The 23,553-nt window shown below is 38.9% G+C and overlaps 2 protein-coding genes across 5 annotated transcripts; one reads left to right on the top strand and one right to left on the bottom strand.

Annotated features, from left to right (window-relative positions):
- Nucleotides 1–1,402: 1,402 nt before the first annotated feature.
- cfap36 (cilia and flagella associated protein 36) lies at nucleotides 1,403–11,949 on the top strand. Of its 3 annotated transcripts, XM_067515209.1 has the most exons (11): nucleotides 1,403–1,769; nucleotides 2,196–2,260; nucleotides 2,413–2,514; nucleotides 4,877–4,991; nucleotides 5,080–5,167; nucleotides 7,937–8,096; nucleotides 9,620–9,725; nucleotides 10,028–10,209; nucleotides 10,425–10,589; nucleotides 10,766–10,858; nucleotides 11,364–11,949. In XM_067515209.1, the coding sequence occupies exons 1-11, from the start codon at nucleotides 1,664–1,666 to the stop codon at nucleotides 11,445–11,447; spliced, it is 1,266 nt and encodes a 421-aa protein (XP_067371310.1). In that variant the 5' UTR covers nucleotides 1,403–1,663; the 3' UTR covers nucleotides 11,448–11,949. The 3 variants fall into 3 exon arrangements, with proteins under 3 accessions (XP_067371310.1, XP_067371329.1, XP_067371320.1); XM_067515228.1 differs by lacking the exon at nucleotides 2,413–2,514; XM_067515219.1 differs by lacking the exon at nucleotides 10,766–10,858 and having other exon boundaries at nucleotides 1,406–1,769.
- Nucleotides 11,950–14,043: 2,094 nt separating this feature from the next.
- Nucleotides 14,044–23,285, bottom strand: LOC137132523 (serine/threonine-protein phosphatase 4 regulatory subunit 3-B-like). 2 transcript variants are annotated; one of them, XM_067515111.1, is made up of 16 exons: nucleotides 22,800–23,285; nucleotides 22,135–22,190; nucleotides 21,559–21,657; nucleotides 20,374–20,997; nucleotides 19,587–19,664; nucleotides 19,194–19,310; nucleotides 18,918–19,034; nucleotides 18,290–18,421; nucleotides 17,911–18,013; nucleotides 17,770–17,811; nucleotides 17,174–17,332; nucleotides 16,914–17,083; nucleotides 16,689–16,828; nucleotides 16,377–16,522; nucleotides 16,160–16,299; nucleotides 14,044–15,829 (listed from the first exon to the last, which is right to left on the bottom strand). In XM_067515111.1, exons 1-16 carry the CDS (start codon nucleotides 22,939–22,941, stop codon nucleotides 15,725–15,727), a joined length of 2,370 nt encoding a protein of 789 aa, XP_067371212.1. In that variant the 5' UTR covers nucleotides 22,942–23,285; the 3' UTR covers nucleotides 14,044–15,724. The 2 variants fall into 2 exon arrangements, with proteins under 2 accessions (XP_067371212.1, XP_067371222.1); XM_067515121.1 differs by having other exon boundaries at nucleotides 19,194–19,265.
- Between the last annotated feature and the right edge of the window lie 268 nt (nucleotides 23,286–23,553).

The raw sequence follows: 23,553 nt of genomic DNA, 5'->3' as shown, positions 1-23,553 counted from the left end.
GTTGCTGTTTGTCGCTGACGTCATCTGCAACTCCTGAAAATGTGTCCATGTCCATGTTTCCATGTATTTCAGTTTCCCCCCACATAGGGTTTTTTTTCACGCCTCTTTAAATTTACAATTTCAGTTTTAGCGTGAATATTTTTGGATATAATTCGATTATAAAAGTCAAAAATATAAAACAAATACATTGATTAATTATTTTACCCAACGCTTGTGCTAGATTTACTGAAGTACTGCAAGTGCAATTTTGAGGTACCTATATATGCTACTTTATTTTACTCCTCTAGACTTCATGGGGAAAGATTAGACCTTTAACTCCACTACATTTTTTGACAATAACTTTACCAAATAGGGTGGTTTCAGTTCTCATTTTTAATAATTCTAATGCAGCAAGTGCTTATAGGATGGCTGTAGCTCAGGTGGTAGAGCAGTCATCCTCAAACCAGACGGTCTGTGGTTCAATACCCAGTACTCCTGGGCAAGACACTGAACCCCCAGTTGTCCCTGGTGTCTGCTGCTTAGTTATAAATCGATTTGGATAAAAGTGTCTGTTAATTGTAATCAGATCAATTATTTTCTATTGGTAAAAGGTCTGGACTGCCAGCAGTCCAGCTCAGCACCAGGACTCTTCTCCTGCGAAGCCATGCTGTTATGATGAATACAGTATGTGGTTGACCATTGTCTTGCTGAAATATGCAAGGCCTTCCCTAAAATAGCCAGCTGTTTGGATGGGAGCATATGTTGCTCTACCATCAGAGATAGAGGTTTTTGAACTGTCTGCTGATAACAATCTATGGTTTCCAAAAAGAATTTCAAATTTTGATTCATCTGACCACAGAACAGTTTCCATTTTGCCTTGGAACATTTTAAATGAGACCACGGACCACATCAAATTCAAAATGACCTAATATTTTCCATGAAATGGTCAAATTTCTCTGTTTTAACTTCTTATATGTTGTTTGTGTTCTATTGTGAATGAAATATGAGTTGATGAGATTTGCAAATCATTGCATTCTGTTTTTACTGACGTTTTACAGATTGGCCCAACTGTTTAGAATTTCAGTGACAAGTTAGTTACTGGTAGCAAACGAAACTGGTGACCGCTTGAAACTGCTTTAACCGTGTGAACACATTAAATCTGCTTAAGTCGAGTGAAAAACGTACAGTTACAAAGTACTTCGTTGTTTTCTGTCATGTTACTGGTGTTCGTGTTGACCAATGTCCGTTTTCTAGTAAAGAGATGCATTTGAAGTGTTGTGGTTGGGCATTTTGTGTGAGGGATTAACTACTGCAGTGATAGAGAAATGTGTGTAATTTCGTGTAGCTCCATAGAAGGCAGCCGCGTTTCCTCACTCCTACCTGCCCGGACTCGAGGGCCAGCGGGCTGACGTAACCGTTACCCTTAGCAACCGAACAGGCGTCACCTCTGAACTGCAAATTCATGAGTGCGCAATTCTTCCCGGACAACGTCCTGTCCTCTTTAGGAGACGACACGGCTCCTTTGTCGCGCTATGGCATCCAGTCTATGAACAACAAACCAGATGTATCTTCCCATTTGTCTGGGTTGTGTACGTTCGTACTGTAGCGGAGCTGGACGCGCCGAGCTGAGCAACAACTCTGTGCGGGTGCTGTTGCTGCTAACGGCTACCCAACAGCAGCCGACATGGCTGAGAATGACAGCGAATGGGTTTTAGAGAGCATCATCGGATACCTGGCAAGTCCTGAATGGGTCATTCCTGTGACGGACTTCATGGAAAACAGATGCACAGGTAAAAAAAAAAAGTTGCCACGTTCAGTGTGAGACATTAGGCCGCACAGTAACTTCACGTTAAAGCCTCTCTGGAGTTGCGCAGTGGCTAAGCTAACGCTAATGTGTTACTGCTAAGTTTGGCTCACATATTTTTGCAACCTCTGATATTTTTGACCGCCCAGTAACTCCGCTCTGTTCTTAATAGTCAATGTTGGATCAGAGCATTTGCCTCCATATTAAGCCACTAAGAATACAGGTAGGGTTAAAGTTAACAGGTGATACGCCCCAGTAACTCTAACCAAACCACGTTAGTTAGCTAGGTTGTTCCAAACCAGGCAGTGCATGTTAACTTTTTGTGTTCAAAATAGCACAACAAAACGTGCAGTGTAAATACAGATTATTCAGGGGGTGTAAAGAGTATACCTTATTGATTTGTGTGTTTCAGTTTTTGATGACGAAGATGAGAACAAGTTATCATACACAGAAATCCACCAGCAGTATAAAAAACTGGTGAGTACGTTACGGTCTACGTCAAACCTCTCAACTGAAAGAAATCTACATTTGTGCAGTGTCTTAATTGCATGCAATCAAAATGATACTGCAGCTGATTTATATTGCTCACTTGTCAAACTGGAGTTATGTAAGCCGCTTTGTGTTTGTAGGTGGAGAAGCTGTTAGAGAATTACATGCAGGAGGTTGGCATTAATGAGCAGCAGTTTCTGGATGCATGCGCTTCTCCTTTTGCCAAGTCCCAAACGCTGCAGGTAGGTTAAGCTCCCTGTTGGCACGGCACTGTCTACTTGCCAGTTAACCTGAATCAAGGATGGAATTGGCTTACAAATCCCATCCCATCCCATTTATACTGTTACTTACTGGTGCCAAACAGTCTTTTATTTCCTCTGTCAAGTTTGATGAACGTTTTCCCGATGAATCAGTAAAATGCAAATCCAGGTGTAACAGAACTATGAAAAAAAAAAAAAAAAAAAAACCTAAATCAGATCAATGTTTGGTGTTACCACCATTTGCCTGCAGACTGCGTATGCTCGCACACAGTTTTCTGTGGTCTTGGTAGGTTGTTCCAAACATCTTTAAGAACCTGCCACTATTGTTTTATGGATTTAGTGTCTTCTGGCACTTCACATAGTACCTGACTGATTTGATGATGTTTGAATTAGAGCTCTGTGAGGGGCCATGTATCCTTAACTAAACTTAGATTTGCTCTATTTGAGTGCTGTAATTTTAGCAGGCAGTATCTAATGCAGAAACCTCCCTGTGATTCCATGTTTTTTCTCAAAGGACGAGCCTCTTCTTGAAATAGGTTAGGATATTTGATAATGTTACATTTGTATCCTATATCTAATGTGAAAATTTTAAACTATTTACTACTTTAATATAAAAGTCTGTTGCTAATACACTTACAGGTTTAGAAATTGTAAGAAGCAAATTCAGTGAAAGAGAGGTCAGACAATTTGACCCCCTCTGTCAATGGTGGTTGAGTTATTAAACTGGCAAATGAGGCTCTGGAGGTGGTAGAACGTTTTGGACGTAAAACTTTCATTTAGAAGGTCATAAGCAAACAGGTGTGTTCTTTCTCCAATAATTGTCAACCCTAGCACCCAATGACTTACTTATGCTTGTTTGTGCATGTGCATTTGTATTTGTATAAGTATGTAATGTATATACGAGCTTGGGGTTTCCACTGGGACTAGACCGAAATCTCATATTGCACTTTTATTGGATTGAGGTGCTGCAGATAAACACCATGTTTTATACTTTATATGTGTGTTGTGGTTGTATCCCTCCACCCAGGAATTTGAAGATAATATCAGTTACTATTAAAATTTTACTTGGCAGTTATGAATAGAAATGATGTGGCTGTGTCAGATGTGTCTTCAGTTTTAAACATGCAGAAAATGTTTAGAAAGTTTAAAAAAACGTCTTATGCAGTTGTACAACACGTAAGTACACTGGCCTTATTTTACATAGTTTTAGTGTTGCGCTTTAGCACCTTTTTGGATTGATAGGTACTGAATAACTGAATGATTAACATTCCTTTAAAGTATGCTTACTTGCAGAAGAAGGCATTGCATGTCTTTTCTAACCTGATTTACCTTTTCTGTGATCAAGGCCCTCAGTTAAACAGGAAGTGTGGTTTTCAGGCAGAAATGGTGTGGGACGAGAGAGACTGGAAAAGAGAGAGAGAAAATCTTGGAAAGCGTGAAGTCTAAGAAACTGGTGACCCAGCGGTACAAAGAACTCTACAGTATGTTACAAGCCAGACTTCAGATCTTCAGGCAGGCTTCTTCTGGTTGTTCTGTAGACCTGACTCAAGATTAGAGGTGATTTGGCTTTTTTTAGGGCCCCTCAGCTCTGGGTCTTTCTGCTTGACTTGAGAAGATTGAGAAAATTACTTTGCAGAAACAGTTACATCTTCTAAATAAATTCTTAAAACATATCTTTAATTTTATTGTGTTTAATAGGGGCCCGATGGTGAATTGGTTAGGGCTTCTGCCTCACAGCTAGAAAGTTCCTGGTTTGAGTGCCCGTCTTGAATCCCCATGCAGCTGCCGCCTTTCTTTGTGGAGTTTGCATGATGTCCCCTTGTGTGGGTTTTTCTGGTTTACTCTGGTTTCCTCCCTTAGTCCAAACCCTTGCATGTTTGGTTGATTGATGGCTCTAAATTGCCTCTAGGTGTGGATGGCTGTCTGTCTGTGTTTGTCTCTCTCTTTTGGCCCTATGATTGATTGGCAACCTTTCCGAGGTGTGCACCCCTTCTCGCACAATGACAGCTATAACTCAAGTTAAATCACTTTGTAACTCATTGTATAAATAATATGTGTTATTATTAAAATATGCAAGCCCAACACATGGTCAGAAATGGGTGTTGATGCAAACTGTATTGATGGAAAATATATTTGAAGTTCTAAACCAAAATCAAGTAGATCAATCAAATGTTTTCAGATGTTTCAATAACTTTCTGTCAAATAAAGCTATGCACGAGTAACATTTAGTAGCATATTTCTGGATGTAAGATACAAAACAATTATACTTTTCATATGCTTATATTTAACTCATATTTTTAAAAAAGTCTAATCAAATTAAAACATTTATGTTTGTATTGTTCAGGCTGTGTTCCAGCCAATTCTGGCTACAGATGATTTCCAGATGTTTCGCTCACTGATGGTCCAGAAGAACATGGAGCTGCAGCTTCAAGCCCTCAGGGTTATCAAAGAAAGAAATGGTAGGCTGCACAATATATACACTGAAACATACATTTACAAGCAGGGCACCACTACTGATAAGGCTGCAAGTAATATGCCTGTGCGCAGGGGCCCTCCCAGAGTGTCTGACTGATGGTGTAGACGTGGTGACAGAGTTGCAGCAGCAAGAAATGAAAATACTGCAGGAGGTTCTTAAGTAAGCTACTTGTTCTTTCTTTCTTTCTCTTTCTCTTTGTCTAAATAACTCTATCTTTCTTTCACATAGAGTAAAGTCTCCCTGCTTTGAAATGCTATTTAATGGTTTTCTTTAATAGCATGCAGTATGAGCTATGTAGATAATGAATAGTCTGTCTGACTGAATTATAAATTATTTCCAGTTAAACTGAAATTCGTGTCCAATTCATGATCCAGACGAAGATTAAAGAAATTGTATGATCCCTGAACTTCGGAATTGAGATATTTTGGGTGGCAAGGAGTTACTTTTCCCTGTGAGGTACTGCATGTCCTAAGTTGGTTTCACCAAACTCTCTTAAATGCACAAACTTGTGGTAAATTGTTTGTTTCAAACAAATGAAGACCAGTCATTTAGGAGATGTTGGTTTGTGAGAGTCCATCATTAACATTAATCAGTGTCAGTGACATTGCCGTAGAAGCCTACCTGTTCTGCTTAATTTGTGGGTCTCAAAAATGTTGAGTAAAAATAAGACTTTAACACTACAGAGATCCAGGCCTGCTTTGAGCAATTGGCAAACTAAAACATATCTGGTTTAACAGAGACAGTAGTTTCAATAAAGAGGCCAGAACAATTAAAAATGTCAACATTACATCGGTTCATTGACTTGCCATCAGAGCAGTGCTGTACTAGGGCAGAAATTAAGAGAGAACGATTCAGCTACATATACATGCATTTAAATGGTAAAAGACTTTTTTAGCAAAAGCAAAGAGCTCCATGAACATTATGTGAGGTGGTCACGGGGCCAACAGTAAACTGTGGGATGTTCTATTGTCAGGTGCAACAGAGGATGATGCTAGACAGACTTGAGTAAAGACCATGAGTCAGCAAAGAAAAAAAGCCTTTCTACTTTTATTCACATGTATACTAACAACTGACATGTTGTGTCTACTGTGATGAAATATGCCAATAAAATTCTAAAATCTAACCTAATTTATTGGCATGTGTAATATCAAATGCATGTTTCTGGACCACTCATGAAATGTATTCACACCTAAAGAGTTAGAGAAGTTAGAGAAAATTGGTAATACCAACAATTTACTAAAATTGCTCATAGAGTACGCGTCATTTAGAAATAAATCTTTTCACGCGACTGGTCCATGCATGTGGCCATATGTTTATGTAAAATGTAGCCCTTGTTTGGGTTTTAAATTTGCATCCATTTATGAAGTACACATATAATTATTGTGTATGCAACACTAAATAAACTAAGCTATTTTTAACATTTTTCTATGTATGCATTTAGTCACAATTCTATTACTTTGACATGGGACTTTATTCCTAAAAACATCTTACTGTTTAATTTAGAGATGGTATATTCATTCATTTATTATCATTGTACTTGTCATCATATTTTCCCATTTTATTTTCTGTATCCATTTCCCATAAGTGCACAGGTTTCTACTAGCTCCTACCCCTGCTCTCTAATGGGATTTTGTCAGTGGCAGCCTAACCAAGTAGAACTAATAGAAGTCTAATGTGGCAACATTAAAGCTCCTTAGGGTCCAGCTAATTTGGGATTGACACTGAGCTAGCAAGTGAGAAAAATAGTATGTTTATCCCCTTTGTTTTACTAGGTTACCTTAACTGATCTTATTATGCACCCTTTCACATCACCATTGGTTTCAGCAGACACTGCATATGAACAAGTGTTCTCATTTGCTCACATTTTTTAGGATACATTTTTGGCCTACTGTTGAAATAGTGCATACAAACACCTGAATGCAGCATGAATTAAATGATTGCAAAGAATTTAATTACATTATAGTAAGAAAACTCAATATAATGAATACGTTGGTGGACTTGTATTATCAGTCTCAAGTCTGCAGGGTGATTTTTCATTTTATGCTTACATGACTTACATAACACCGGTTTGGTTAGTTTGTGTGAAAACAGAATGGACTTCAATAGAATTATTGGGTTTAATCTTCATATAAAATAATGTTTACTTCATTTGCTTAATTTGATATTAAATAAGCTACATGTTCTTAAGTGCTATTAACGCCCACTGCATCAAGAGTGACTGATCTTCCAAATGCATTGTTACAGTAAAAAGATCTCAGTCAGTCTGTTTACATGCTATTCAAATCTTGTATCAAGCCTTTCTGACTAGGACGCATCACAGATGTGATATGTTAAAAATGCTGAGATCCAACTCTACTCTTATTTAACAGAAACAAATTCTTACTAATACAGTTACTGCAGAAACTGCACTTGGATCATTTATGGCTCCAGTTGAGTAATTGTGCAGTTTGATGACATGCTGCTCTTGTTTAGCTTTTTGCAAAATTAAATAGTAGACCATCCATGTCTTCCTCTTTTATATTAGCTCATGTGTACACCTACACATTAATGCTTTGCGGAAGTTTTCTCTAAGACAATTAAAGTTGCAAATAAATCCAATTAAAGGATCTGTGTGTGGTGCCGTGGTGATCCCTGTGAGCAAGCTAGGGCATTGCGTGGTTTCCACATGTAAATCCCTGATGTTACTCTCTTATTCTAGTTTCTAGTCCATTGCCAGAGGCTAAATGGACAATAGAAACTGCTTAATTTAGATTACCTAGGCTATTATCACACCTTGGCTACTAAATATACCCTGAAAAAGACCAGATCGGTTTGTGAATGCTCGGCAGCAAAATCAGTTCAGAAAATGTTTAGGAAAAACTTTTGTTTGGGCAAAATGATGTTTGTGGTCATAAATTGACCCTTTTTCTTCACCCTCCTTGTCGTCAGAAAGTCAAAAGAGGAGTATGATGAGGAAATGTCTAGGAGGCTGCTATTGGAGGAAGAAGTGGGCTCCACCTCCAGCAGCTGCTGTGATAAGCCACTGGCAGAGAGCAGCGAAGCCCAGAACACCACAGCTGCTCTCAAACAGCAAAGTAGCACTGCCAAGGTAAGACATCCTGTGGAACCCCAGATGAACCTATGAGCCTTTTTGTCTCAGCCCTGCCAAAATGGCAATATCTGTAACACGTTTTACTTCCAATGCAAACAGTTACTACCAACACCTCTTTTATGTTGCACTGTTTTCCATGTGCTATTTGGGACTTGAGAAACTGGCACTTGGTTTAAAATGTAAATAAAGAGAATACGTTAATTGTTTGCAAATCATTTGAAAACAAATTTTTGAAACATAACTAAGACAACCTAACACCTGTTGATACTGAGAAATTTCATTATTTTCATTATTTTCGTATTTTTAATTTGACCACTGCGTTTCATTGCCTCTTCCTGTGTTTGGCAACTGAGGGAACCATTTGCTTTAATTTTGGAAGCAAAGGTTTTCCCCCATTCTTGCTGGATTTGGAATTTCATCAGCTTAACAGTTTGGTGCCTCCTTTGTTATATTTTTCAACTCACAATGCTCCAAATATTTTCAGCTAGTGACAGGTATAAACGGCAGGCAGGTCAGTTTAGCACCCAGACTCGATTACTACGGAGCCATTCTGCTTTAATATGTAGAGAATGTGGTTTGTCATTGCGCTGCTGAAAAAAGCAATGCCTTTTCTGTAAAAGACATCGAGATGATATTATATGTAGCTCCAAAATTTGTATAGGTACCGTCACAGATGTGTAAATTGTCCATGCCATGTACAGTGATGTACACCTACAGCATCATAGATGCTGGCTTTTGAACATTGCATGGATTAGTAAAATGGTCTCAATCCTCTTTAGCATGGAAAACAAGGCGTTCATGATTTCACAAAAGAATACATTTTGAGTCATCACACCACCACAAGTTTTCCAATTTGCCTCAGTGCATTTTAAATCAAGTCAGGATCAGAGAAGGAGGTGGTGTTTCTGAAACCTATTTGTATATTTTGTTTTGTCTTTGTATGGTCATAAGTTAAATTTGTTGATGCAGCAAAAAATATTGTTCCAGAGGTGTTTCTGAACCCATGCAGTTGTGTTTCCACTACAGAGCTGTTTTTAATGCAGTTATGTCCCCAAAGATTACTTTTCAGTACTTGGTGCTTTGGCCTCATTCCTTGTCTACATTCAGAGAATCTCTGAACGTTTTAATAATATGTCTCATAGAGGACGAAACCCCAAAATTCTTAATCCCCAAATTTTCAGACGACTAACATTTTTGGGATGCCCTTAACCCCATTAGTTGTGAGATGTCCCACCATGTGTTTTTTGGCATTACACAGCTTTTCCAGGTTTTATGTAGCCCCTTTCCCAACTTAGTGAAGACATGTTGCTGCCATTAAGTTCGAAACATGCATATATTATTAAAATAAACAATCAAATGTATTACATTTGATATGTGTTTTTGGTAATATTTACAATGAAGAATAAGTTTCAAACGATTTGAAAATCAATAAATCCTGTTTTTATTTCCACATCTCACAATGTCCCAACTAACCTGGAAATAATATACTTTTATTAATGCCTATGGGGCCCTTCCTCCAGTTCAACAGCAAACCTGTCAGTAAAGAAGACAGGAAGACAGGTGTCCCAGGAGGTGAAGCTCAGACAGGTTCAGCTAAAAGCAGCCACTCATCTAAAGCCACAGCAGGTAAGTTAGAAGAAAGGTCAACCATTTTAGACATATGGCCAGTGTTCTCTGGTTTATGAACTATCCACTACAACTGGCTGGTTTACTAGATTTATTTTTATCTTGGGAATCAATCCAGATTACAGTTTTCAGTGACCTGTTATCCTCTTAACGAAAATGTTGATTACAAGTAATGTGTCAAGTAAGAACTCCACACTTGATAATCAGTGATTCATATATTAAGGGGCAGGTATGTTATAGATTACAAATAGCAATAGACCTGAGAAAGTTGCAAGTTACCAAAGATTTGAACGTGTGTGCAGATTGTGGTAGTCACAGTGTGGAATCTAGAGTTCTTCCAGAAGTGAGGGCTTCAGTGAAGACCAGTGAGCCCTCTCTCAGCAGCAGCCCCCATCCCAAGGAGCAGAGCAGCAGCAGCCAGACTGCAGCTGAGGCATGGCTAGAGGAGGCACACAGGGAGGCTGGTTTTTCTAAGCCATATACTGTAAGTCTTTGAGCTTGGCATTGTGAGATGCAGCATGCTTTATTAATTTATTCATGTCATTTATTCTGTGGCATGCAGGTGCAACTGACTTTCCCATTAAACTGTTTAAACTTGGACTAAATGTTGGGACCAATCTAATAATTTCACTAGTTCAGAACCTAGACTTTTTGCGCTTTTATCTCACAATTTTCATTCTCATCTCTTCTTCCATCCAGGAATTATCTGAGGCACAGCAAGAGCAGCTACAGCAGAGGGCGGCGTATCTGCGTCAGCAGCGAGACAAGCTGCTGGCACTGAAGAAAGAGCAGAAGAAAGCCAGACAACCAACCACACCAGAGGATGCACCTGCCAGCCCCACACCAGCACCTACCACCCCCACGGTAAACCACAGCCTGTTTCAGCATCTACCTTCTTTATATTTCCTTTCACAAACGATCAGAGGTCACAATCATGTGCACTTGGCATGGTCAATATTTGTTGAAAAGTAATACTGACCTTTTTACTGGGTACTTGTCCATTTCACTTTACTTGCATCTGGTATGGTCTGAGCTGTCAGGAGGCAGTTGGACAGTCCCAGAGCAATGGGGCTTGCAACCTTCCTGCTCCTCCTCCTCCTCCAGCACAACACTCTAACTCTTCCAAGCAGAAGGTGACTTGTCAGCTACCCCTACCTGAAGTAAACATGCAGTCATTCACGCCTAGTGTGTTGCTCTGGTTTTGCTGTGTAGTACACTCTTCCCTCTTTCTCTGTTAGAGGCTGATTTAGATAAACTTCCTCAAAGTCCTCCGTCTTTATTCCTCAAACATAATAAAGGAACAGAATAGCGTCTGAGCTGCTTTTCTTCATGTTGTAGGTGAATATAGACTTCTATTTCAGTGTGGACTAAAATTACACTCGCTGAAGAACTGTGTGCTTCAGGTTTTGAATTTGGCTTTTTAAATAATTATTTAACCCTTTAAAAATACAGACTAAACATGTGTTATACCCACATCTGCTGCTTTCAATTAGTTTCTAGTCAATGTGTCTACTAGTGGTTGTATTTCATACTATTTCCCAATGCTTTTTATTTTGATACCCCACATTTGTTTCAAGTCACTGATGATGGCAATTAAAGGTTGTTAACCCTTCTACCTGGTTTGGTCTCATTAAACAGGAGATATCTGCCGAGGAGAGGAAGAAGCTACAGAAGAGAAAACATCTGGCTGATAAGCTGAAAGAAGAAGTGATAAAGAAATAATTTCCCTCCCAAATGCAAGAGTTGTTTATATATTATCTCTTTACGTTGGTCATCCAACATACACCTTCTTTGATACTGCCCCATTCAGACACATAATTTGTCTTATATAACATATGTCATGGTTTTTCTGAAAGAAACTTCATAGAATCTTCCGTTATCTTTTCATTGCTCTCTAAAGAGGAAAGCGATATCCCCGTTTTATTGTTGTGGAGATACGCTACTAGTATGTGGCAATCTGCTAATAACAAACCATTCAAGTATTCTAAGATCAGTGAGATAGTAAATGTTCAGAAAATGTCAGGCAAACTGAAAAGCACACAGGACAAGTCTTAGCAACATGCTGTGTTACGTTACAAAAATTGATTAGCGAACCCCAATTGCTTTTACATTACAGCTATACCTGGCCTGTATCCACACAAAATAATCTCAATTGACACTGAGTAGATAACATTTACTTTGGAGCATCCAAATAAAACAAAATAATAATAAAAAATGAAAAACACGGTCCTTGACATTTCTTGTTCACAGCATGTACACTACTTGCTAAAAAGCTCAAGATACTTTGCAACAATTAGTCAATAAATTGATCAGCAAATTAATGTTTGTCCCAGCACTGAAAGTATTACATAAATTGTTCATCTACCTTCACAGATATCAAAATTAATGGTATTCAATGCTACCCCTTAGTAATAACTTTTGAAAGCGGGATGAAGCCTTTGTTGATGCTTCACACTAAGCAAGTACACTGACATCTAGTGGGGCCACAGCAATACACCCCACCTTACTGATGAGTTTTTACCATTTAATTATCTATTTTGGAGTGAAACAAGCTTCAGTATCACCTGTCAGTCTCTAGTATAACAAGTATCAACACTAATTGCTACAAAACATTTGTAACTAATGCAAGCAGCGGGAATACTGCCCACAACATTCTGTTTGTTGGCATTTACAGTAGGTATGATTCATAAACAGCAAACTAGTAACTAATGTGCAGGAGTGAAATGTTTTGTGTCTTTGCTGACAATAGTCAAAAAAGGTCACACATTGGCCATTTGGTGAAACAAACCGTTTTGGCCACAGCCAGCCTGAGGTTGTATTATTGATTTAAGCGGTTCATACTGCTAAAGACTTCATCACAAGTCCTATAATTGAGGTGAAGTTAACTAGCAATAGTGTGCAGTCTTGATTTCCACTGTCAGCATTCCCACAGGGAACAAGAGTCAGCTGGTACCCAACCGTGGCAGCTCATTCTAGTCAGTGCTGTTGAAACTATCGAGATAAACACTCGTGTGCATAAAGGGGCCAAGAGAAAAGTGTCACTTTCTAAGAAGAAAGCAGTATTTATCTTCAATCCGAGCTGCAGTCTTCAACTAATCACAGTTTCAATGTGATACTACTATATTGTATGCTGTTTAATAAATCACATTTTATAGAAATAATCTAGACTCGATCATTGTGTATAAAAACTGCAAGAATACAGTCAGACAACAGAACACTGATTGGTAGCTAGACTATAACTAATTAGTTTTAATCTGGAGAAAAATGTTTGTTTGGTCTAGCAGAAACTGTGGCTCATTTCATTCCATACATTCTTTCATGCAGCTGGGTGCAAACATTTGCATCCCATTATTTTAAAATGGCAAACAGTGAAATAAGATTTGTTTTTAAATAAACACATTTAATGCATTTAACTAGTACAAATGCTCCTTCAGAAGTTAATTTTCATTTGTCAAAGGGTAAAGTATCAGTACAAACATTGCGCTAATACTTTATTTTACAGAGTTACACACTTCTTGTCCAATTGTTACTTCTAATGAAGGAACATTTGTACTAGCTGAATGTGCATTATTATTATTATTATTATATTAGGTTTAGGATTAAGTTTGCATCCTCAAGCTTGCCATATGGTATACCAGTGTAAGGGATGCAAACATTTGGTGCACAACAGACCATGTAGGAGTCTCTTCAGTAAATTATCTGTTGTTACTTAAGACTAATTCCCAAAAGAAGAAAAAAAATAAAATAAAGGGTAAAAAATACGATATCCAGGTATAAATCCCCAAACAGCTAGACTCAATAATTTTGAATTCATTTGAAGTTCCAGAGTAAATTGCCAAATCAAAAATTAAAAACAAAGCTAGATTCACAAGTCCAACATCAGGTTCACATTTAATTTCAAAACTTATCAAATAAATTCATACAAATGTTAAGAATGGATAGTGGTAGTAAATGCACTTTGTACAAATTCATCAAGGGAGAGCAGAAACAGTCATATTGTTGGGCGACGCTAACAGAAGACACTTCACTGCTGAATTCCTGAATAGCAAATAGAAATAACTTGTAGCCTGGTGTTTGTGTTTTATCTCAGAACTTGCCGCTAGAAGTTTATGATGTAACATTTTAAGGAAGTATTGATTCCCTTCATCTGCCTCTCAGTGTGCTTTTGATGAGACCTGGAGAGGGAATACTGCAGGAAAAATGTTTCAGTCATGGATGTTAGAAATACTTAACCTGAACAACTGCACTGCATCACCCTCTGGGTTAATTTAGCATTACTGCAACTAATAAAACAAACATCTGATCTTTTTTGGGGGGGGGATATTGAATTTAAAACAAACTTTTACCTTCAACTTCTGTTAAATCTGCAGTTTTTTTATTTTTGATGTAACACAGAGGACTTAAAATCAGAGGTTAACTGTGGAAGCTGAATTATTTTTTTATTTTTATTTTTTTTTAAACATACTGGACCTTCAAACTTGGGCAAAAGCCCCTGGCATCTATAGCCCCTTCAAAGTCACTAGAATCATTCTCCACTCAGTAAAACGCGTGAGATGTTTCACCAGACAGCAGTATTACAAAGCAGACAAAGTGGGCAAATCTTTGTTTCTGATCCAAATTAAACTCTGAACCTGAGATCTGTCTGAGAGCAGGATGCAAGGACTTAAACCTCCTGAAACAAACATGTGCAAAAAAAAAAAATAAGCATCTACTCCAAGCACACCAACAGCTCAGCTCTGTCATCAACTTTAAACAAAAACATTGGCTATGCCAGACATCTTCAAAATGTTGGCAGCAAAAATGACTTTACTGCAGTTTTAATGTTATTTTAAAAAAAAGACTTTGCAACTTTTCTGCATTTTACACTTAATCAAATGAATTGGACTGAAAGGGCAATCAGTGACCCCACCTTTTTGTGCAAAAAAAACCAAAAAGACCTTTACACAGGTAGGTAGGTTTTTCCTCTCCCCTTTCAAGATCTAAACAGGGCAATGATTAAAAAGAGAAAAAAACAGCTGTACAGTACTTTTAATAATGTCATGAAATACAGGATGTCTGGCAAATGCAGTCCTGTAAGTGAGATAATGTGTGTGTTGTATTGTGTGCGCGCCTTGGACAAACTGACACCATGGCTTTTGAAGGTTTGAGTCCTGCTCGTCTGGATCTAAGCTCATCACTGCTGAGTTTTCAGCGCAGTACATTTTTCTCCCCCATTTCCCAAATCCCTTGTCTCTGAACACCTCTGTTGCCTAGATCTCTCTAACAATAATGAACAGTTCTGTGGCAGGGCGGGACACACACACACACTGCTTCAGCCAGTCAAGCTTTCTATAACTATGATGGCTAGTCCTGCTAGCCTGACTGGCCTGGTGAACAGTTCGTACACTGGCTAGTTGTGTTCTGTTTTTCTCCGTCTCTGGAGCTCATGGGTTTGGGGTGGAAAAGGATGGAAGGGAGAATTCAAGTTAGGATGTGTGAGGGGTCCTGTGATGTTTTGCTGTAGCACCACAGCTCCCTTGCTACTGTTGCTATGGTAACATAGCAGAGTTGGGAACCGCCTTGGCACTGTGATTTTGACGGCAGCCTCTGTTGTTGATAAACTGGAGGGTGGATGAGGAGAAAGTTGTTCACAAGGAAGTGGGAATTGGGACAGCAGGAGAGTATCCTAAAAGATGGAAGGGTCAGGAGGAAGAAAGGAAGTTTTAGGATTTCCAAGTAGGTTCTTGGTAAAAAGGAAGAGGTAAAATCAACGGGCTCAACAAACAAATTGTCTTTCCAGTAAAAGAGAAGAAGTGTGATCTTCTTCTACTGAGAGAGAAAAGAGGAGAAGAGATCAGGAGCGAGGGAGGGAGTGAGTGAAGCGGGAGCTCATCATTGCCCGTCTTCTCAGTGAAACTGAGAGGTTGCACCGGTAGACCAAGGACCTATGACACAACCAGAGTAGAAGGTAGGAAGGACCCAGTATCCATCCATTGCAAGGAAACAGAGGACAGTTAGCCTTAAGAACTAATACGGGGCCGTTTCCTTGGAGACTGTTCTTCCTCTTCATCTTCTTCCTCTTCATCCTCGTCGTCAGGATAGTCAACCAAACCCACCAGGGCAGTCTAGGAGAAAAAGGAAAAGAAAGATAAGACAAAAATGCCACCATAAGCAGTTTCACTCCTATGAAGGAAAATAAGGTTTCCTCTGAAGCATGTGTAACTGCACTTCTGCCTACAGTGTTAAATGACTTATGTTTCTATTCAACTCAATGCTTCGGAACAAATGAAAAACCATTTCCATTGTCATGTTTAATTTCCCCCCCCCCCCCATTTCTCTAATCTGACCGTGGCAATGATGTTGCCAAAGAAGAAGCTGCAAAAACAGGGGTTTAAGTAAAAAAATACAAAAGAAAAAAACAGGTGATCCTGGACTAAGGATTCTCATCTTCATACCTTCATGACTGGTGAGGCAGGAAGGGCAACTGTTTTGACAGAGGAAGTTGAATTGTTGTTGTTTGAAGTGACGGGTGGTGAGGCAGGTGGGATTACAGCAGCTTTCCCGTTGTTGGCACCATTAGCTCCGTTGGCAGCTCCTAAAGTTAACAGTAACATTAAATATCAAGCTCAGGTGTCTGTTACAGTCTAAATAAACACCACCACAGCTGCCTACCTTTTTTCGCTTCCATGTACTTGCCATAGCTGTCAGAGAAATCGTCTTCCATTCTCTTCTCCACAGCCTCTCCATCATCATCATCATCGTCATCATTGAACCATAACTCCTCATCCTCGTCCAATGACCGTGCATCTCTGCGATATCTACAGCAGGAAAAAAGCTTTAAGTACAACAATCTACAGAAACATGTGGTGCTTAAAAAAAAAAGCTTTCCTTCATATGTGGGGGAGCTGGGAGAACTGAGCAGATTAAAAAGTGCCTAAACACATCTGTGAAATAAAGAATTGCGTGACCAATTAATCTACTAACCTGTTGAGTCTCTGACTCTGCCGGTCTTTCTCTTGCTCATACCTGCCTTTCAGGCCCTTAAAAGTCTGCACGTACTCAATGGATTCAAGTGCTTGGTAGAAGTTATCTACAATGTGAGCTATAAGAGATTTGATGTCCTCCTGGAACATAAAGACAACACAAATAATCCAAGTTCAGTGTGATGTGTCGATGACCAGTTCTTAGAAAGAGTGTGTGTTTACGCACCACTTTAATGAACTCAAAGAGCTCTATGATGGCTGAATTGAGGAGATTGTATCTAGTGCCGTTGTCCAGCAGGGCATTAATGACAGGCTCAAACAAGTTGCCTTTGATGATGTAACGGTTGTAGTACTCATCCTTTAAGCCAATGATCCTCCGCATAAAACGCAGGGCACCTTGAACAATAGATGACAACTTTTTAAAACTTAAACTGTGTCCGTATTATGAAAAAGAGGGTGGAGTGTGTTGTGTATGTAAAGACTTACAAAGAGCAAGGAAGGTGTGTTTTGAGTTCATGAGTACCAGCACTCTCCTGAGCAGGTCTTTGTTCATGATGTAGGTCTTGATGTGATAAGTGTGGTGCTCCACACAGAAGGTCAGAAGCTCTAGAATCAAGGCTAGAAGCTGAGCCGTCTGGAAGTTATCTACACACACACACACAGAAAACAAAGCTACTTAATGCAAGTTACAAGTACTACAGTATTAGCACATGTGTCAGCTAAAGACTATAGTTACAGATTAAAGAGGAATAAAAACAATTGCCAAGGGTGCAATCCTAGAATATAGAACTATACCTTAAAATACAGTTTGTTCTAACAAAAAGAGCTCTAACACTCAACAGCCCTTAAATATAATAATATACAATAGAAGTTGAAAAATCCAAGCCAGTAAATCATTTATTAAAATTTAAAGAGGCACTGGTCCTTTCTTTAACACTTTCTTGTGAGTTCTGGGAAGAGAGAAATAAAATGAAATAAAAATGTAATGTTACCATCTGCTACAAAAATAAGTTCCACCAAACTGTCATTTCTACATTTCTAGCTGCTGGGCAGTTTATGGCCGATGCAGAGGTAACACTTACCTGGACAAACTGGGTTGATCTTAGTTGATCCCTCCTGCATATCTGAAAGAGCATGACACAGTATAATATTCAATCTCCATTTATTATATCTGAAAGAATTCAGAATGTTCAGCTAATGTTAGAATTTTACCCCCAGCTCACCTTTTGAGTTTTTGTCATGTGCAGTGTTGGCCAGCAGTGGCGCGGTCAGGACATGCATGCAGTACTTGTAGAAGAAACTCAGAAATTCGGTTTTCTCTGTTTTCTAAAAAGAAAAAAAAAATCTGTATGTGCCGTTGACCTCTAAGTTTGATTGAGGCAAACAGGGGTTTGCAATTCGACACTAGTCACCGTGTCTGGGAGGCATTATGAATTAGGCGGGAAAACTAGGACAACCAACGTAACCTCATAAACTCAGATTTTACAGCAATCCAGCTATCCTCATGGATTTACAAGTGTGATGATTTTTAAAACCTTTTCCTATTCTTTCTATTTATGAAAATAGAATTTTTTTTTTATTTTTGTGTTTGGTTCCACTTACATTGGTGGAAGCCAGCATATTCTCAGGGTCGATGAGCGTCCTGAGCAGACCCATCAGCTGCACAGCCCCTCCTAACTCTGGGTCAGAGTCACAAATCATCTGCTTGATCACTACATTTATCAGGAGAACATCCTGTAAACAAAAGAAAATACACACATACATCCAAACATACAGTCAACATGGTGTAGTTTTGGTCCAATGAACAGAACAAGAAACTCAAGTAAATCAACCCCAATGAAAGGAACTTTATTGCAGGTTCCACTTCCTGAAGGGTAGGAACAACTATATGTATTGAAGATCATGTGAAAAAATAAAACTAAAGTTAACTGGATTTTTAAACAAGTTCATCAAATCATCCCTGAGTGACGAAGGTGTTAATGGTGGTGACACCCAACGCCACTTTTTGTCCGTCAGACATATAAAATTAATGCAGCATATGTATTGAAAGTGTAGAATAACAAAATGTGAAGATTCCATGTGTTTGTAAATCAGGAAGAATACATAATTTCACAACAAGGCAACAATAACAATACTGCAAAATACTGTGCTACCTAATAATTAATGCTATTCTACTCCATGTATCTAAGAGGTGCAAGCATAATTTTAAAAATAATGTCTAGACACTTACATCATCTGTTTGCTGTGGTTCCTGCATGACAAACTCTCTGACCATGGAGGGGTTGAATTCCACCAGGTAAGAGAAGATGTCGGTAGCTGCCGCCCTCACCTGCAGGTCATCCATTCCCTGAAGAGAAAAGCAGGAGTGTAAAACATAAATATACAGAGAATTGTTTTGAAACTTCAGTATTTATCGACAAATAAATTAAGCAGGTTACACTAAAAAAATAATGGTTTTATTAACACCAGTTTTGATATTTGCATTAATGCAATGCTGAGAACGTACCATGACAATTTCTAGAGCAGGTAAAATGCCAAGATTTGCCAGAGTTTTGAAGAAAGCGTCCCTGTTTTGTGGCTGCAATGTTTGGGAAAAAGCACAGAATTCCTTGACAAAGTTCACCTGAGGAGTAAAAAAAATAAATAAATACATAAATAAAAAATGGTGTAATTGTTGTTCAGCATTTCACACACCGATGCAAACTGGTAAAAGGTCATGGAAAAAAACACTTTCCCAAACACACATTCACTAGTTATAATGCAGGCAGTGGGAAATTCCACTCAACAGTCTCATTGACAGCCACCTTCTCCATTCCATGGTGTTTTTCCAAAGTTTAATAAATTTTATGCATCATTTACAGTAAACAAATCTTGCCTAAAGATATATTATTTGACTCACAAGTTCTCTCCTTTTACTGTCCTCTGTGGCTTCATCTGTGAGCTGTGCAAAAACCTCTGTTAAGAACTTCTCATCCTCCTGTAGCACAGGAAACATTTAGTTTAAAAAAAAATAAAATAAATAAGAAAAAAATCAAGACAGTGCCAAGAACAAAAAAACTTATTAAAAAGGAAACAAAGATGAATGCAAAATTTAGGGCATGTTGTAATCAAGTCGGACCAAAGCAAGAACCAAAGACATTATTCCTAGAAAGAGCCCCTTCACATCCTATTAAACCTGAAATACAACCATTCACAAGCAACAGAACACAACTTCAGTGAACAACCTTTCATGTACATTTTTATTTTAGGGGTCAAGCATCACATTATAAAATGCGACACACAGAATGTTTCTTTTGGACAAAAGCTACTGTAATTTTTTACATCTCGACAGTGGCCATATGTTGCTTGATGACAAAAAACTGAAATTATCAAAGTTGCCCATTTCAGTCTCATTAAGATTACCATCATTACATACTACTGAAAGTAAGAGTTTACCTTAAATGTATTAGTTACACAATTTCACATTTCATAGTTTTCATAAGAAATCGATGTTTCTTTAAAATTTGGTTGGGAATGTATAATCAAATGTGTATAATGTTATTGTCCTGATCCAAATGGAGCCCAGGTCCTCTGACATTTGCCAAACAAATTCCAACATATTTTCCAGCAAAGTTTGGGGAAAAAAAAACAACTGATAAACTATGGCAAAAACAATAATCCATGTTACCTGGTTTGGAGCCCCTTACCTGCAACATACTGACAATTTCCACTTTGTTGAAGAAGATAAAAGAGGTGAGCGTAGACAGGAAGTTCTCCTCAAAGACAGAAGGTGTGGGCAGAATGATGTCCTGGATGTACTGTACCCGGTAGGTCTGATGGATCTTCTGTCGCAGCTCAGAGTCTGTGATAGGGATCACCTCCTTGAACTTTGCTGTCTTAGTCAAGAATTCCCTGTGCCGTTTAGGCTGAACCAGTGCTGGGTCATACTCAAGGCAACCTACCACGTCCATGATACAGTCGTCAGAGAACATCACCTCAAAAAGGGCCGCTTTATTTAGGAACAAGACACCCCGGACAATCTCATATAGGTGATGTAAGCCTTCCCTGTTGTCCAGGTCCTCACATACTCGGAAGAGACCCAGTAGCTTCTTGATGTAGCCCTCACTCATGAGGGCCAGGGCAAGCTTCTCCCTCCGGATGGGCGAAGACAGGACAGACGTCACCAAGTCAGCAATCTCCTCCAGTCGGCTAAGCTCACAAGGTGGAAGCTCCACTAGGTGGCTTGTCTCTGGTATTTCTTCAAATCGCTCCTCCTCCGACTCATCTATGGGGTCCTGGGTGATGTCAACAGCAGGGTCTTTGCCTTGAACCTGAACAATAAACAGACAGTATACTTGAAATGAAGAATTTGGGACATTTACACATATAGCTACAAAAGCCTTGGCAAACAGCAGCTGCCCATTCATTATAAAAAAAAACATCTGTTCTGCACTTCATATGCAACAGGAGCCCAGCTGCACATGAGGGGAAAGTTGAAGAAATCTGACCTTTATGCAAATACGCTCTAACACGGTTCAGGTACAGCCAGATAAGAGCTAATTAGGAGTTTTTTAAACTCCAGCAGAAATTGAAACAGAGTCAGCTTACTAACTGACATGGAGAAATTATGAACTAAAAAGAGAAAAAGCTGATGGTGTCACCACACCAGAATTGCAGTTTTAACAGAGACCAGCTACAGTCAAATACATTGTAGCTGTATGTGTTTACACATCATTAGACAAGTAGTAGTAAAGTAGTGCCTCTTGTCCTTTTTGGAAGCATCAATAAAACCTTAACACCAGCAAGCCAGCATAACTCAAATTATCCTACTCCACAGAAAACAAATGTTGAAAAGCAAGGCATCAAACTTTGTAAAACTGGATTGACTTTACCTGGCAAATCTTCTCCCAAATCTCATCGCAGCCAGCCTTTTCCTGGAAACTCAGGGCAAGGTCATAATTATCTGCTTCTGACCAGACGATCAGTGTGTCCTAGTAAGAGGACAGACATTTATAAAATATAAAAAAGAAAAAAAAATGCTCATCAGCATTTTCACAAGGCAAACTCAAACATGCTTCCATGCATCCACAGACAGGTTACAAGTATTTGCAAGACCAAGATCTCACATATTACCTGAATTCAAATGAGCTATTTCACGCCTATAAGCCATGAAACAAGTCTCTGTAGGTATATTATTTAAAATCACGTAGCATATTTTTGACATTGTAAGGCTGTAAAATGTATAAAAATATACTGTAATTTCTAATGGTGTGACCTGCCTAGTACCAGTTTCCACGTTGACAAACACTTCCTTTCCACTATCTGCCCAGTCTAACAATAACGATGCAACAAGTCTCAATGCTGAAATATTTCAATGTTAAACATAACTCTTTAGTTTACTCAAAAGCTAATTCTACTGGTTGTGTTTGTCTTTTTGCTTGGTCCAGACTGAGACGAGCTTTACTTACCTGTTGTTTCTGATATGCTGTATTCGGGCTTATCTTTGATTCCAATAAAAGAGATCCTACAACACAAAAATGATGGTGACTCTTAACTTTGCGCTACCAGTTAGTGGGAATTATGGTCAGACAATAACTTAATTTTTAAATGTTAAGTTAAGTGCCTGATCGGCCTTTAAGGGAACATTTCACGCAAACTAACGTTAACGCTGGATCGTGAAAAGCTGAATAAAACAATGCAGAAACTCGTAAAAACGTACAACAGACGGACTTATTATACACTGCGGAAGTATTTGTAGCGTTTTTTTAATTTTTGCGTGAACTCAACAGTTTATGATTCTGGGCGAAAACAAGTTTGTACGTTTAAGACAAGACTTTGACCCCCCTCCTCCTCCTCCTCCATTCTACCGAGATCACGTCGACAGCTAAATGACGCGCTTGTGAGCAGCTATTCAATAAATGGTTGCCTTTAATCTAAGTACAAGGGCAATACTGATTGTTGACTCTTAATGTTTGGCTTCATACAGTGCATCGCTTTCACAAAAGCAATCCCCGTGAGTTAAGCATGTGTACTAAGTGCTAATTAAAGCAGTCATTCCGAAAAAAAAACAGCAGTTAACATGCTAACCTTAGCAAGCGAAACGTCAGTGTGGCTATGCTAACTGGGAACTTACCGTCTGATTCAGCCCGAACTAATAATGATATCCCCTTCAATCGTTCAACAAAGGTCGACGACACGTGCCCGGTACCCCGATCGTCCCACTGCCGGTCTTCATTTAGCGTATATACTTTCACTCGCCGCCGAGTGTCCGACATGGTTAACCGAGTCGGAGCTAGCAGGCTAGCTGGATGCTAACAAGCTATCACCTCACCCCGTCTAGTGTTTTCCTACCCTCGACCAGTTAACTGTTTCCACCCGCATGTTATAAAACATGCACATATAAGTAAAGTTTACAATCGCAGTAAAATGTATTAGTAGCTATTCCACAAACATATTACGTTTACGTTGTGAAATAACTAATCGGGAGACCGATTATCAAACAGTAAAATTCACAGAAAGCACAACAACTGTAACGGCCTCTTTGCTAATATCCACAGACCGCCATCTTGTAATCCGATCTTGTGTTCTTTTTCTTCCTCGACGTCAATCAAGCGCTATCTGCCGCGGGGTCTCCTCCTCCGAGCGGTATCAGCCAATGGTAGAACCGCAGCGCCACGCCATCACAGCGCCACCCACAGGCAAGAAAGGCAACAGCACCCTGCAGATGTGGACAGGATGTACAGATGTAGACAAAAGTGTCCTAGTTCTTTTAACAGCTTTTCATTTATTTGTTACTTAAACTAGTTAATTTCTTTTTTTACTGAAAAATAAAAAACATTGAGGGTATTTTTCATACCAATAGGTTTTGAATCATATTCTATGTATAC

This window comes from Channa argus, chromosome 1, assembly GCF_033026475.1.
Source record: "Channa argus isolate prfri chromosome 1, Channa argus male v1.0, whole genome shotgun sequence".
Classification (NCBI taxonomy): Eukaryota; Metazoa; Chordata; class Actinopteri; order Anabantiformes; family Channidae; genus Channa; species Channa argus.
Note: the sequence above shows the minus strand (reverse complement) of the source record. Positions and strands in the feature narration are given on the sequence as shown.

Excerpts from the sequence above, each read along its gene's own strand:
- cfap36 (XM_067515209.1), top strand. The coding sequence starts at position 1,664 with ATGGCTGAGAATGACAGCGAATGGGTTTTAGAGAGCATCATCGGATAC. Across the intron at positions 2,261-2,412 it reads ACCAGCAGTATAAAAAACTG|GTGGAGAAGCTGTTAGAGAA; the intron begins GTGAGTACGTTA and ends TTGTGTTTGTAG. Across the intron at positions 5,168-7,936 it reads ATACTGCAGGAGGTTCTTAA|AAAGTCAAAAGAGGAGTATG; the intron begins GTAAGCTACTTG and ends CCTTGTCGTCAG.
- LOC137132523 (XM_067515111.1), bottom strand. The coding sequence starts at position 22,941 with ATGTCGGACACTCGGCGGCGAGTGAAAGTATATACGCTAAATGAAGAC. Across the intron at positions 17,812-17,910 it reads ACATGACAAAAACTCAAAAG|ATATGCAGGAGGGATCAACT; the intron begins GTGAGCTGGGGG and ends ATGCTCTTTCAG. Across the intron at positions 16,300-16,376 it reads GTACATGGAAGCGAAAAAAG|GAGCTGCCAACGGAGCTAAT; the intron begins GTAGGCAGCTGT and ends TGTTAACTTTAG.